Below are 12,701 nucleotides of genomic sequence, written 5' to 3'. Positions count from 1 at the left end.
TGTACAGATCGAAAGCAGCTCGCTATTCCGGCCAAATGAAAGAATAATACGGCATCATTGAAACTAAGTTTATAAGTCCAATAAGAAATAATAGTGAGCAACACATACATACAGTACATGTAGTATATGTGTTGCTCACTATTATTTTTTATTAGACTTACAAACATAGTTTCAGTGATATCATATTGTTCTTTAATTTAGCCGGAATAGCAAGCTGCTTTCGATCATCTGTACACGTGCCATTTAATTTGTGTATTACACAAATCTTTCCACGAAACAGACAGTTTTAAGTGCAAAAGGTGCGAAAATGCAGAATCACTCCAGCATCCCCTTAAGGTAGGCGTAAACTTTGTACTTGCAGTTCGACCTCTTTTACTGTCCCAGGTCCTACTAAATAATAGAATTAAATGTTCAACATAGGGCCAAAATTTCGACTCGGGGTTAATTGCCAAATGATTTGTCGAGTTAGTCCCTTCGCGACGAAAATTTAATCGGTTGCCATCATTTTCTCAAAAGAGAGACACAAGCTTCTCTTCGACTAACAATATAAGAATGGCTTTTATTATTGCTATAGCATAATTATGTTTATTCCGTAGGCCGACCCGGAAAGTCTTGCGCTTGAAATAACCACGAGGAATAAATGGTACTCCGCGATCTCGAATACTCGTTAATTTTTCTGTGAAAATCGACTGGGGATAAACGTTGATCGCGTGGCGTTTGACCATTCGCGTCCCGATAAAACGCAAATTACGGATATATAATGCACAGTAATCCCGTTTCAGTCTCGATGTATCCGCGCGACAAGGCTCGTCGTCCACGAATCCTTACAGCCGGTCGAGCTAGAGAGGAGATTCTAATGAGAGCTCACTCACTCTCTCGCGAGATAAGCGTCGCGGTCGGGTAGCCCGTAACACGACGCATTCGTCCGTGCATTCCTGTCCGGTTTCCTCCTTTTCTCGTCGTCCCTGCACCCTTCGTCCCGTCTTCTCCTTCGTGCGTTGCAGCATCCACTGTGTCTGCAATACAGCTCTCTTTCCCCAACCTCGCCGGTCGCACGGGCCTATCTCTCCGGCGTTCGTTTCCTCTTCGCTCTTTCTTCCTCCTCTGCCTTTCCTACCTGATCGCAGTCCCTCCTCCTTCTTCTCCTCCCCTCGCTTCACCATCGTCCACCCCCGGCGTCTTTTGTCTTATTATTTTGTCGGCGCGCGGCCGGCAGGTATATCTCTCCTTCTACACGGCACTCCTCTCTCTTCTTCTTGCCGCGATTCCTGCATATAAACATCGCGGCTTTATCTGAACGTTTTATAGCGGGAGAGGTCCGTGCCGGCCGAGGAGACCAACCGGGATCACCCCGAAGAAGGAGGAGAGCCGGATCGGTGCCGACTCTCTCTCTTTCTCTCTCTCGTACCAAGCGCTCGCGCGCGGGCGTGGAGGATCACGGATCCACGGCCTACGCTCCTTCGACTCCTTCGACTTCTTCGACTTCTTCGCGAACGTCTCTTCTCTGTGCGTCTCTTCCTTTTGTCTCCGTCCTCTTCCTGTACCTTTGCCAATTACAATGTTCGCTTTCGTGAATTTCTGCCTTTGTCTCGCGGCTGCCTCGCGCGATCCGCGCCGAACTCGCAAGGCGCAATCGATGCGATGATAAAGCGCCCTTTGCGGCCCTCCTTGCAGGACATCGTGAAGGAAAAGGAAAAGCATGACCCAAGGCATTTGCATGCTGCAACCAGATCTCTTTCCTCTCGTACCTCTCGTTGCTTCTCTCCGCTCTTCTTACGGATCTTTTCCTCGTGCGATACTTAGAACGCGCTCATCTATTTCCGAAATAATGGGAACGAACGTAAAATGTTATCTTCCTCCACGTGAGATGAAATTTGCTCGCTTTGGAAACGCGATCTCTTATTTTCGCGTTGAATCTCGTCAGTGGAATGGGTAAGTCTCCACATTGAACACCGGATCGCACGTCTTAAGCGGAAATAAACTTGGGTGACGCACTGTTGTCATTGGCAGGCAATGACTAAGCTGCAAAAATATGATAAATACAAGATCGATATCGTGAAAACAGGATTATTAACGGCTTATAATTTAAGTGACAGCGATCGTACTTTATTATCGCATCGCCAGCAAAACTAACGATTAAATGTGTCGTTATGAATAATAATTTATTGTAATTGCTCCGCTTCTAATCAGTCATGGCTTTCTTGTTGTTATTGCGGTTTACGAGGCGCTCGCCTGTCTGACACCTTGAAAGTTACGGTGATAAACCGATAAGCATGTAAATTCGTTCGTACAAGTCGCCGCGCATTCGGGTCGTATTGCAGCCGTGTCGCAAAGTTACGATGTGCGACCAGCACGTGTTGTCTGAAATTTAAAAACGTTGAGTTGCGCGAAGCATTTTGTTATTCGTCGCTGCGGAACGTAAGGTAAAGCTAATAAGCGAAATTTTCATTTCCACTCTCCGCGCACTCGGTGCGAGATTCGATGTGCTTAAAAGGAGCTGGCGCAAGATACCGTGCGAAATAGTTAGGCGAGAGAAATTGATTTTCCGCGGAAAATATATTAAAGGACATTACAGGTACTTTTCCCTCTCGAACAACTCGCGACTGTGTTCAATGATCTACGCGAAACTGCTATCAATGTAAATTTCATTTCCTTACATATTATCGAACAAATCAACATATCTCCTTAACGTGTTTCCACGTGTTTTCGAGAGATAATTTACAGTAATCTGCGCGAATAATTAACTTTACTCCGCTTTGCTGGTTTAATTGCGCATTTAATTATCGCTCGCTGCTTGATCACTTTTACGTTCATGAAAAAAATGTACGAAGTTAGCTACGCGTTTACTAGACCAAGGCCTCGACACTGATAGCACTCTCATTCGTACAACTTGTATGATTTAAGCTTTTCCCGCAGAAATAGCGCTAAACTATAAATTAATATAACTTTGCCATGTTCTCGTGCGTTCGTTTTATTGCCGCTTACAACCGACATTTTATTCTCATTGGCCATTTCACGCGCGCAACCTATGTACAATCTCTGGTTGTGCTGTGTAACAGATTAATTCAAATATTGATATCTGTCGGATTAGCGAGACTCGCGTTGACGTTGAAAAATTTATTAGTACGAGGCGAGAGATTTCGGCCATTACTTACAAAGACTATCCTCGAAGATTGCGCGCAAAGACGGGAATATGTGAAGCTTCTCTGATGCACGTACGGTAAACACGGTTATTAGTAATTGTTGTTTGAATAGATGCCAGTTGTACGGTCGTTTGTGCCAGCTGAGATGAGCCTTTACAACTGACGGGCGGTCCCAAAGCTATCGCGCGTGCGAAATCATTTGTTACTTCCGTTTAGGCTTTGAGTAAAGTGTCGTGGAAACATGTGCTCGCGCGGCGACCGGCTTAAAATACCCCGCAACGTCCATTAATTGAAAATGATCTTGCACGAGCCTCGTTTCGCAAGACTTGCCTTACGCGTTAACCATCGCCGCGCGTTTAGCTAGCGATCCAATGAGTTTATTTCCGCCAAGATATTGCCAATATCGTTGCTTATTTTATTACTTTGAGAAAGTCGCGGCTCTCTTTTGCGCTATTTGCGGAGGCTTAATTAAATATTTCTGATTGCCGCGCTATAATCGCGAAAAGGAAGTGCCTTCTTTTCTACGCAATACAATGACAAATTCGTTGTTGCTCGTCAGGTTGCTTAATCAATTTGCAATCGTTAATTGCAGAACGGTAAAAGTTTCATAATAATCGACTGTTTAAAATCAGTTCCACGTACGGCCAGGTGATAACATTTTATAAAATAGTATCTTATTCGTAATAGGATTTTATCCCTGCGTCTATAACACTTGAATGGCGCGTAATATAATTCCCAAGAGGCCATTTCGTTATCAACCTAATACGTTTCTTTTCCTTGCGCGAGACTCTTCCTATACGAGGACTGTGCTCCTCTTCATGTTAGGAGCAGCTGTTTAAAACCCGTCCGGTCCGCCGCAAGTTATTACGTAGGCCGTAGGCCGCCGCGTCTATAAGTTCGCGGTAAAATATTGAGATAAGGTCCAATTAGCTTATCAAAAAGGAAGGTAGTTAAGTCGAAAAAGGAATGACGTACGACAGTAATTATAGACTCGTCGAAGGGAAGCGAAATCGACGGGAAGATAACGAGCTGACGCGCATATGACTATTGTCATAAAAATTGATAAATAATTCTTGATAAATAATAGGGATTTGCATTTGGTGCGTGTCATGAGTCATTTGGCCGTGGCGCGTCAAACGGTCTCTAGGAAAAGCGATAAGCGGGCTATTCCACGGTGCACAGGACGTAAAAATATGCGGAAACACCGAATACGCTGTCCCGATTGCCCCGCGACGATCGCCGATGGCTTGCCGTCGCAACGCGAAGGAAGGTGGCGGCGCACACGGTGTCTCCTCCTCGCTTCGATCCCCATTTGGTGACGCAAAGGACAAAAAGTGCGAGAGCGACTGTAAAACTTACGAGGCCTAACTCGTTCTCTCCGCCGCGCGTTCATCGCGAGCGAAAACGTTTAACGATCAACGCGGTGCGATATTTACGAGCGATTTTTTTCGGGTGACACAGGGGTAGGGAGTGGGTGTTGCATGATGTGTCATCAACCGACGCGACCAGGCTTCCATATAAATAGTATTATATTTCACATTTCGTTACAGTTCAATAAATATCTTTCAAGTTTTATTTACATAGGCGGCGGAGGTCGACGCGCGAGGGACTTAAGTGAGAAACGATAGAACCCTTAACCGTGGTCGCGATCACTAAACTACAGAACAAACGTACTATTCGTGTTAAGAGAAAACATTATTAAAACTGATCAGTCGCGTCAACTCTTTAAGTATCAATGCGTGGCAGTGCTTGCGGTCTTAGGCTTTAAGACCGTCGCGAAGCTCACGAGCCTCGTGGTAAAAAGGTATCGTATTTAGAAACGAGGGAACGTTGTGCGAAAAGTTTTCGTTACTGTGGTCGTACAGATTTGAAGATCTTAAAGAGTTAAACGCCGAGAATAGTAGTTTCTTCACTCAACAACAAGATTTCTGTACCACGGGTTAAAGGCTGTTACACGCGCATCGTCACAGCGTTGCAAGCCGCCGTTGCAACCGAATGATAATTTTCTGCGGCTAAATGATATATTTTACTGAATATTTCGAGGCCGGCAGAAGAAACGAAATCTGTCTCTAACGTCGAAGAGATTATTTATGGCACTAATTCGACCGTCTGCGAGCCAATCACGTGTTCACCAAACATCACATACGCGCGTGATTAAATCTCGCGAGGATTGCTTCCGGCACACACTAAATATCTTCGGGGAACATCGAAAACATATGCGATCCTCGGATCCGCGAAATCCAGGAAAGTGCAGATCGGACTCCCCCGATGACTCCGCGGTGCGTTGGGTGGCGACGAGAAACGTGTCTTTCTTTTTCTTGGAAAAGCCCGCAAGTGTTTCTCTCACGTCACTAGGTCTCCGGTGCACGATGACTCTCGCGCAGTCCTTGCACGGTTAGACGTATCTTACTCGCGCGTCGAAGTCGTCGACGCCGCGATTACAGGAACGTGTGACGAGATTTTGCGAGATCAGTTGACGAACCGTACGACGATTCAGCCACGTGGCGTTCGGTCACTACAGCTTCTCGAGCGCGCGACTGTTGGTCAGCAACTCCCTGGTGAGTCTCCACACCTGCTTCGCGGCGTTCTCCAGGCCGCTGGGCGATTTCCCCTTGAAGAGATCGAGATTCGGTAGGAAGTAATGCGGGCATCTGCGGCACTGCAGGCAGGAGATTAGCTGCAGAAAAATGCCGTTTATCCGCTCGGCCAGGCAACCTTCGTCCCATTCCGTCTCAAGCGGGTGCTTCTCGCACTCGTAGAGCAGCAGGGTTTTCATGTGGTAGCTGGTGACCGGGTTCCCCGGCAGTTCGAGATGCCGGTCCCTGAGGGTCTTGAGTATACTGAGGCAACGCTTCCTACTCGCGCCCTGCAACAATCGATTCTCCGCGTCGATAAACGACAACGCCCAGGCGTCGCCCTCCATGGCGGACTGCTTGCCCTGCAGGCCTATGCATTCCTTGGAGAGCATGTCGAAGCCCTCCGCCTTCACCTCGGCGACAATGTTGGGGTGCGGCCAGGGTATATGCGCGATCGGCCAATGGGAGGCCGATCTCGGCCAAAGTCCGGCACATTTGAAAGCCGGCGTGATCTGCACGACGTACCGCTCGCGTATCCGTAGTTTCACCTCGGTGGTGTCGGCGATCATCTTCACCGAATCCCGATACGTGCACTTGTCGCAGGCTTGCGCCACTAGGGTCTGGAAACGCGAGCGTATCTTTCGGGCCGACAGGTAACCGGACGCGGTGATGAACTCCACCCATAGGGACATGGATCTCTTGCGTCCGTCGCTAAGCTTCAGCACGGCGCAGCCCGGCAGGGTGCCGTCATCCACAAAGTTCAACACGCCCATCTGATTCAGATAGATGATGATCTCGAACTCCGTCGGCGAGATGACGTCGAGGCCGTCGAATCGGCCGTTGTAATCCGTCAGGGACGAGATGAATCGGGGCTCCTGCACCTCCACCTCCTTCAGCACATCCTGCACAACTCGACACACCTCCTGAATGGTCTTCGCCACCTGACTCTTCCTGCTCATCACCCGTTCGCCGAAGTACTTGTTGAACTGATAGACCATCCTGGAGTGGGACGAAATCATATCAGGCGGTACCAGCATCGTGCACCGCCCGTAGTCCACGGATGGCTATTGTACGGTCCTCAACTGCTCCGGGTCATTGCATTCTCGTGTCTTTTCATCCAGGCCTTGTTCCCCGCCTCGCGTTGTCATCGAGCCGTCCCGCGCGATCTATCGCATTGCGAGGAGGACGCGATATTCGCCGCTCGTAACCCACCGTTCGACCTCGTTGGGTTCGTTTTCCGCCTGGCGTTCGCCAGGACGCACCGTGCGTCGGAGACACCAACGAAGGCGGGAGGAAGAGGTATCGCGAGCGTCTCCGTGCAGGAGCAGATTGCCGACTGCGCTGATGTCTACCTCCTCCGCGTCACCCATCCTCCGTGGCCGGCACGAACGCACGGCGTTGCTGGCACGCCCTCTCCGCCAGACCACGCCTTCTGCCAAGGTCTTTCAGCCAATCGGAGGCCCGCCACGCTGCGCGGGCGTGGTTAACTCTGCCAGACCGGCAAGATCGATCCGGCACGGATACTCTAGCAGCGTTCGTGTGTAGCGTGCCACGATAGGGGAACGAAGGTAATGCGAGGCAACCCTCGTGGTAGCCCTTCTTCCTCCCTATGAATTATGCAGGAACTGCTTAGTTTATTTCCCATCCTCGAGGGCACGGTCCCTCCTCTGTAGCCCCTTTAGTTATTCCAAAATTTTCGACATGGTGGACCACAATCGTGTCTATACTGCCGAATAGAGTTACCTCAAATTCTTTTATGTCAAAGACACTGTTTTTTTTCACCGGATTGCCGTTTATAGACCATCAGTTGTTCCCGACTGTTGCAAACAATATTATTCACCGACTCGTTGAATCCAGATTATTGAAAAATGTTTTCTTCCGAGAGTACAAGTGTCAGTAAATTCATTAAAGTATTTTCGGGCACAAACAAATCGGTTGGACAAACAATTAATATCTTCAATTCCTCAAAAATTACAATAAACCTGTGCCGGATCGATCTTGTCGGTATAAGTTCTTTGACAGTAACAACTGGAATAATTAACATATTATTGTTAGCATTGATGAAGCAATCGTATTATTTGATTATTCCGCTTTGCGTATGTGAAATAAAGGAAGAGCGTATTTTCAATGATGAAAACGAGAAAAGGCAAGGGGATGTCAGTATCTTAATGCACAATAATAATGATAAAAATACTGTAGTTTCTCGCAGTGAAGAATGTAATTTGAGATTCCACAGTCAATAGAGATCTTTACTGTTCGTGTTAGAGTGTAATAACAATTATCATACGCATTTGGAAATGGTCGAACGCGTGGTAAAGCAAGAAAAGTGAATGGCACCGGTTAACGAATGTCATCACCAGGAAAGGAAGATGCGGAACGTTAAGGATAAAATTAAGATAAGAACGTGATATTCTAGGTAGGCGTATAATGAAGATGATAGTCTTCGCCTTGCTGCCAGCGAGTCATCCAAGGCTTCTATAACATACGTGTTAAGCACGAGTATTCGGCATAATGATTGTGCAGTACACGCGTATCACGATTGGATATACGAGGCATTGAGAAATACATATTCTTGCACGAGAAAAATCACTCCGTTGAAAGTTAATTAGCGAAGATACGATCACATTTCAATGCTGCTTGTTGCGAAACGTGAAATTTACGAACCAAATCACGTTTAACAGTTCTCATAAAAATAAATTCGCCAAGTTAAGCAATGTTTACTAAAACACGAAGTTTCACGCGGCTATGCTGAAGTATTTCAAGCTAAAAATACTTTAATTACTTGTGTGATATTTATACAACTAGTTGGATAATGTGTTTGAAAGCATACACGTATAGTTTTTTAAATATATATCTACACATATATTTCATACAAATATTTATAAAATTTGCTGAATAATATTAAAATACAATGACTAAGGCAATCACAATTGGATGTAATTTAAGGTGGAACAGTTTCTTTTTCCAAAGTAAATAATTGTTTAATTTGAGATGAAATTAATGCATTTATTCATTATGTACATTTTATGTTTCAAACATATATATATAATGATCCAATTAAAAAATAAATATCATATAAATAATACAAAAGAAGTATGTATACCACATATATACATATAACAATATGTTGTATAACTACCGGAAGCTTATTCGCTAACCGATTATAAATATTAATAAGAATAACAAATCACATTATTTTGCTTAAATAAAAGGATAATTGCAATGATAGTTAATCGAAACGTATTACATATGTATTTTATACGTTTACATGTTTCGTAAATAATCTAAAATGCGAATATAACCCTTAGTTCATCAAAATGTTCCAAGTGTTAACGTTCATTCGTCAATGCAGTTTCATGCGGAGTATCACTAAATTTTAGGAGAACATTGTCCTCGGAATTTACTTTTCTATCTTATTGCTATTACAATTTTGACATTTCGTTGTTTTATAATCGAGACAAAGTGGTTATTTCGCACTAAACAGCTATACAAAATATTCTATTTCAACAGAATCAATTGCACAACCCATATACGTTGTAACATGTTTTATATTAACTATCGAGTGCCATACTTAGCACTTATCTAGTCGCATGGGTGTCATAAGTTTAATTGCACATTTTATATTGAACGAAGTAAAACTCAATATATAAAATTCGAAAAAAATCGAAACGTAAAAACAAAACGAAATCAGTAGAGTATATATATACTTTTCGTAACACATTTAGATAGTTTAGTTGATTGTATACTTTCCCTTATTGTTCTTTCAACTTTTTTTTATAATTTACGTGAATTTGATTTCCATCTTAAGTGGATATCATTCGACTTCGACAGTCAAGCATATATAGTTTGCTAAACGATCAAGAAATCAATTTGGTTTATTTCACGACTCTTCTAATAACATAGAGACTTGATCTTATTTCATTCGACGAACGAAATGTTTAATTGCAATAAATAATACAATCAATTTTGGAATTTGGAGCAAGTCAAATACAATAGCTATAGAAAGTAGCTATGGCTAGATTTTCAATTATATGCCCATTTGATTTCCATGCGACTGTTTGAATGTTGGAAAAAGAAACTTCGAAGTCTGAACTATCTACTCGACGATCATTATTGCTCATTGAATCGCGATTGTTATTGAAGGAAAACAAGTACGATTTGAAATGGCTTACATGTCGAGAGTTATTTGTAACAATGCACCGAGCCCCTTGATACAAGCGTGTATTAAGTAATAATAATAACTACAATACTGTTCGCGTGTGGTATCGAAGAAGCACGTAATATCATGCGGTAAACACGTCCTCGAAACTCGTGTTACACGTGTCATCGCCTTTCCCTCCTCTTGTCATCGGGCGTGTTCTTTTTTCATCGCGTGCTTTCGAGCAGAAGGACGCTAAAGCTTCTCCAGCGCGCGGCTGTTGGTGAGCAGCTCCCTCGTAAGTCTCCAGACTTGCTTCGCAGCATTTTCCAGACCGCTAGGTGACTTTCCCTTGAAGAGATCGAGATTCGGCAGGAAGTAGTGCGGACACCGCCGACACTGTAGGCAGGATATCAGCTGCAAGAAGATGCCATTGATACGATCGGCCAGGCATCCCTCGTCCCATTCGGTCTCGAGGGGATGTTTCTCGCACTCGTGCAGCAGTAATGTCTTCATGTGGTAGCTGGTGACTGGATTTCCGGGCAGCTCGAGGTGTCGATCCCTCATGGTTTTGAGTATGCTGAGACACTTTCGGCGACAGCCGCCCTGCAGCAGCCTGGTTTCCGCTTCCGTGAAGGACAATACCCAGGCGTCACCCTCCATCGCCGATTGCTTGCCCTGAAGCGCGACGCTCTCCTTGGAGAGCAGGTCGAAGCCCTCCGTTTTGACCTCCGCCACCAGGTTGGGATGCGGCCAGGGGATGTGCGGTATCGGCCAATGAGCGGCAGATCGCGGCCACACGCCGGAGCACTTGAACGCTGGCGTGATCTGCACGACGTACCGCTCCCGTATCCGTAGTTTCACCTCGGTGGTGTCGGCGATCATCTTCACCGAGTCCCTGTAGTTACACTTGTCGCAGGCCTGCGCCACCAGGGTCTGAAATCTCGAACGTATTTTCCTGGCCGACAAGTAACCGGACGCGGTGATGAATTCAACCCAGAGGGACATGGACCTCTTGCGTCCATCGCTTAGCTTGAGCACGGCGCAGCCCGGCAGGGTGCCGTCGTCGACGAAGTTGAAGACTCCCATCTGATTTAGGTAGAGGACCACCTCGAATTCACCCGGCGAGATTACCTCGAGGCCCTCGTAGCGGCCGTTGCACTCGGTCAGCGAGGAGATGAAGCGTGGCTCCTGCACCTCGACTTCCTTGAGCACATCCTGTACGACCTTGCACACCTCCCGTATGGTCTTCTGCACCTGGCCCATGCGAGCCTGCACGCGCTCGGCGTAGTACTTGTTCATTTGGTACAGCATCTTCGATGGGCCACCCATGATATCTTGCGGAACCAACATCATGACGAGGTTGTCCGCTTCCAGCGATCCTGAGGATGTTCTCCCGCTTCGAACGAGCGAGTCTCATTCTCCCGCGCGCATATTCACTCACAGGTCGACATTATTATCGGCGTTGTTGTTGTTATCGTCAATCGTTTTCCCGTGCATGATTCCGACGGCGCCCGGGCGATCGCGCTCTGCCGATGTTGCTCCGATTTTCGGGTCGGGGGATAGGCACTGCTCAAAATTTGCAGCCTCAAAAAAAGGTCGCCCCGGAACGGGTTACGGATGGACGAACCGTGCGTGCCTAATCGCGCGGCAGGTGTTGTACGTGCAACGAGCGCAGCTCGAGGTGTCCCGCGCGCGCGACGACAGAGAGAACGTCGCTGACCACCGGCTGGTTCTACTGCTTGTTGTAGTTGTGTGCCCCGTTGCTCAAGTCCCGCCTTCCAAACGACAGGGTCACGTGGAGCGTGCGCGTTGTTACCACGCCTCCTGTCGTTCCTCCTCCACTATTCCTCCTGCCGCTCGCGGTGCTGTCGCTATCGATGGGTGGCGATAAGCTATGCGATTTAAGGAACCCTATGACATTCCATTACTAGCGATGCTTCGACTTCTGGCGATATTTTTGTCGAATCGCATTCTGACTTTTATGGAAAAAATTTTGGCAAAATTTCCCCATAAATTTCAACGTAGAAATATTACGTATCGCCGCTGACACTAAGACATAATCATGCTTCAAGTCTGACATTTCTATTTACAAAGTCGAAATTAATGAGGGAAAGTACAACATGGTTGTTCGTGTGTTAAAATATAATCGGTATGTTTAATTTATTGCGTCTTTACTTACATATATGACTTAAGACACTACATGATTTTTCACCTGCTATTTATTATTTTATTTTCACTGAAATCGGTTAACTCTATACTTTTTATTCCCTTTCATTAATAATTTGAGTGTTCTTTTGACCACAGTTTGTGTCAACTTTATATTCTTTATTATCAACGGATACTTTTCCTACCATGTTTCTATTTCTACTCTCATTTGTTACCACTACATGGTGAGAGTTGGTCATGTTAATAACCGGGTTTAATCACTACAAACTTCGATCATGTAATCTTGTAAACTTTGCGACCGGTTAAGGGGATGCTGGAGTGATTCTGCACTTTCGCACCTTCTGCATTTAAAACTGTCTGTTTCGTGGAAAGATTTGTGCAATACACAAATTAAATGGCACGTGTACAGATGATCGAAAGCAGCTTGCTATTCCGGCTAAATTAAAGAACAATATGACATCACTGAAACTAAGTTTGTAAGTCTAATAAAAAATAATAGTGAGCAACACATACATACAGTACATGTAGTATGTGTGTTGCTCACTATTATTTTTTATTAGATTTACAAACTTAGTTTCAGTGATACCATATTGTTCTTTCATTTGGCCGGAATAGCAAGCTGTTTTCGATCTGTACACGTAAGCCATTTAATTTGTATATTACACAAATGTTTCC

General features: G+C 45.4%; 3 protein-coding genes across 8 annotated transcripts in view; 1 reads left to right on the top strand and 2 right to left on the bottom strand.

Moving 5' to 3' along the window:
• The window catches only part of LOC105564914 (neurobeachin), a 210,193-nt gene that overhangs the window by 160,456 nt on the left and 37,036 nt on the right, over nucleotides 1-12,701 (top strand). The window lies entirely within an intron of this gene.
• On the bottom strand, nucleotides 4,655-7,858 carry LOC105564912 (protein mab-21). The gene has a single exon (XM_012017682.1). It carries the CDS (start codon nucleotides 6,754-6,756, stop codon nucleotides 5,659-5,661), a length of 1,098 nt encoding a protein of 365 aa, XP_011873072.1. The 5' UTR covers nucleotides 6,757-7,858; the 3' UTR covers nucleotides 4,655-5,658.
• LOC105564913 (protein mab-21-like) lies at nucleotides 8,798-12,361 on the bottom strand. The gene has a single exon (XM_012017683.1). It carries the CDS (start codon nucleotides 11,211-11,213, stop codon nucleotides 10,113-10,115), a length of 1,101 nt encoding a protein of 366 aa, XP_011873073.1. The 5' UTR covers nucleotides 11,214-12,361; the 3' UTR covers nucleotides 8,798-10,112.

The sequence above is a fragment of the Vollenhovia emeryi genome, unplaced genomic scaffold, assembly GCF_000949405.1.
Source record: "Vollenhovia emeryi isolate VEMERY1.0 unplaced genomic scaffold, V.emery_V1.0 DF939158.1, whole genome shotgun sequence".
Taxonomy (NCBI): domain Eukaryota; kingdom Metazoa; phylum Arthropoda; class Insecta; order Hymenoptera; family Formicidae; genus Vollenhovia; species Vollenhovia emeryi.
The sequence above is the reverse complement of the archived record's forward strand: the minus strand, read 5'-3'. Positions and strand labels throughout refer to the sequence as shown.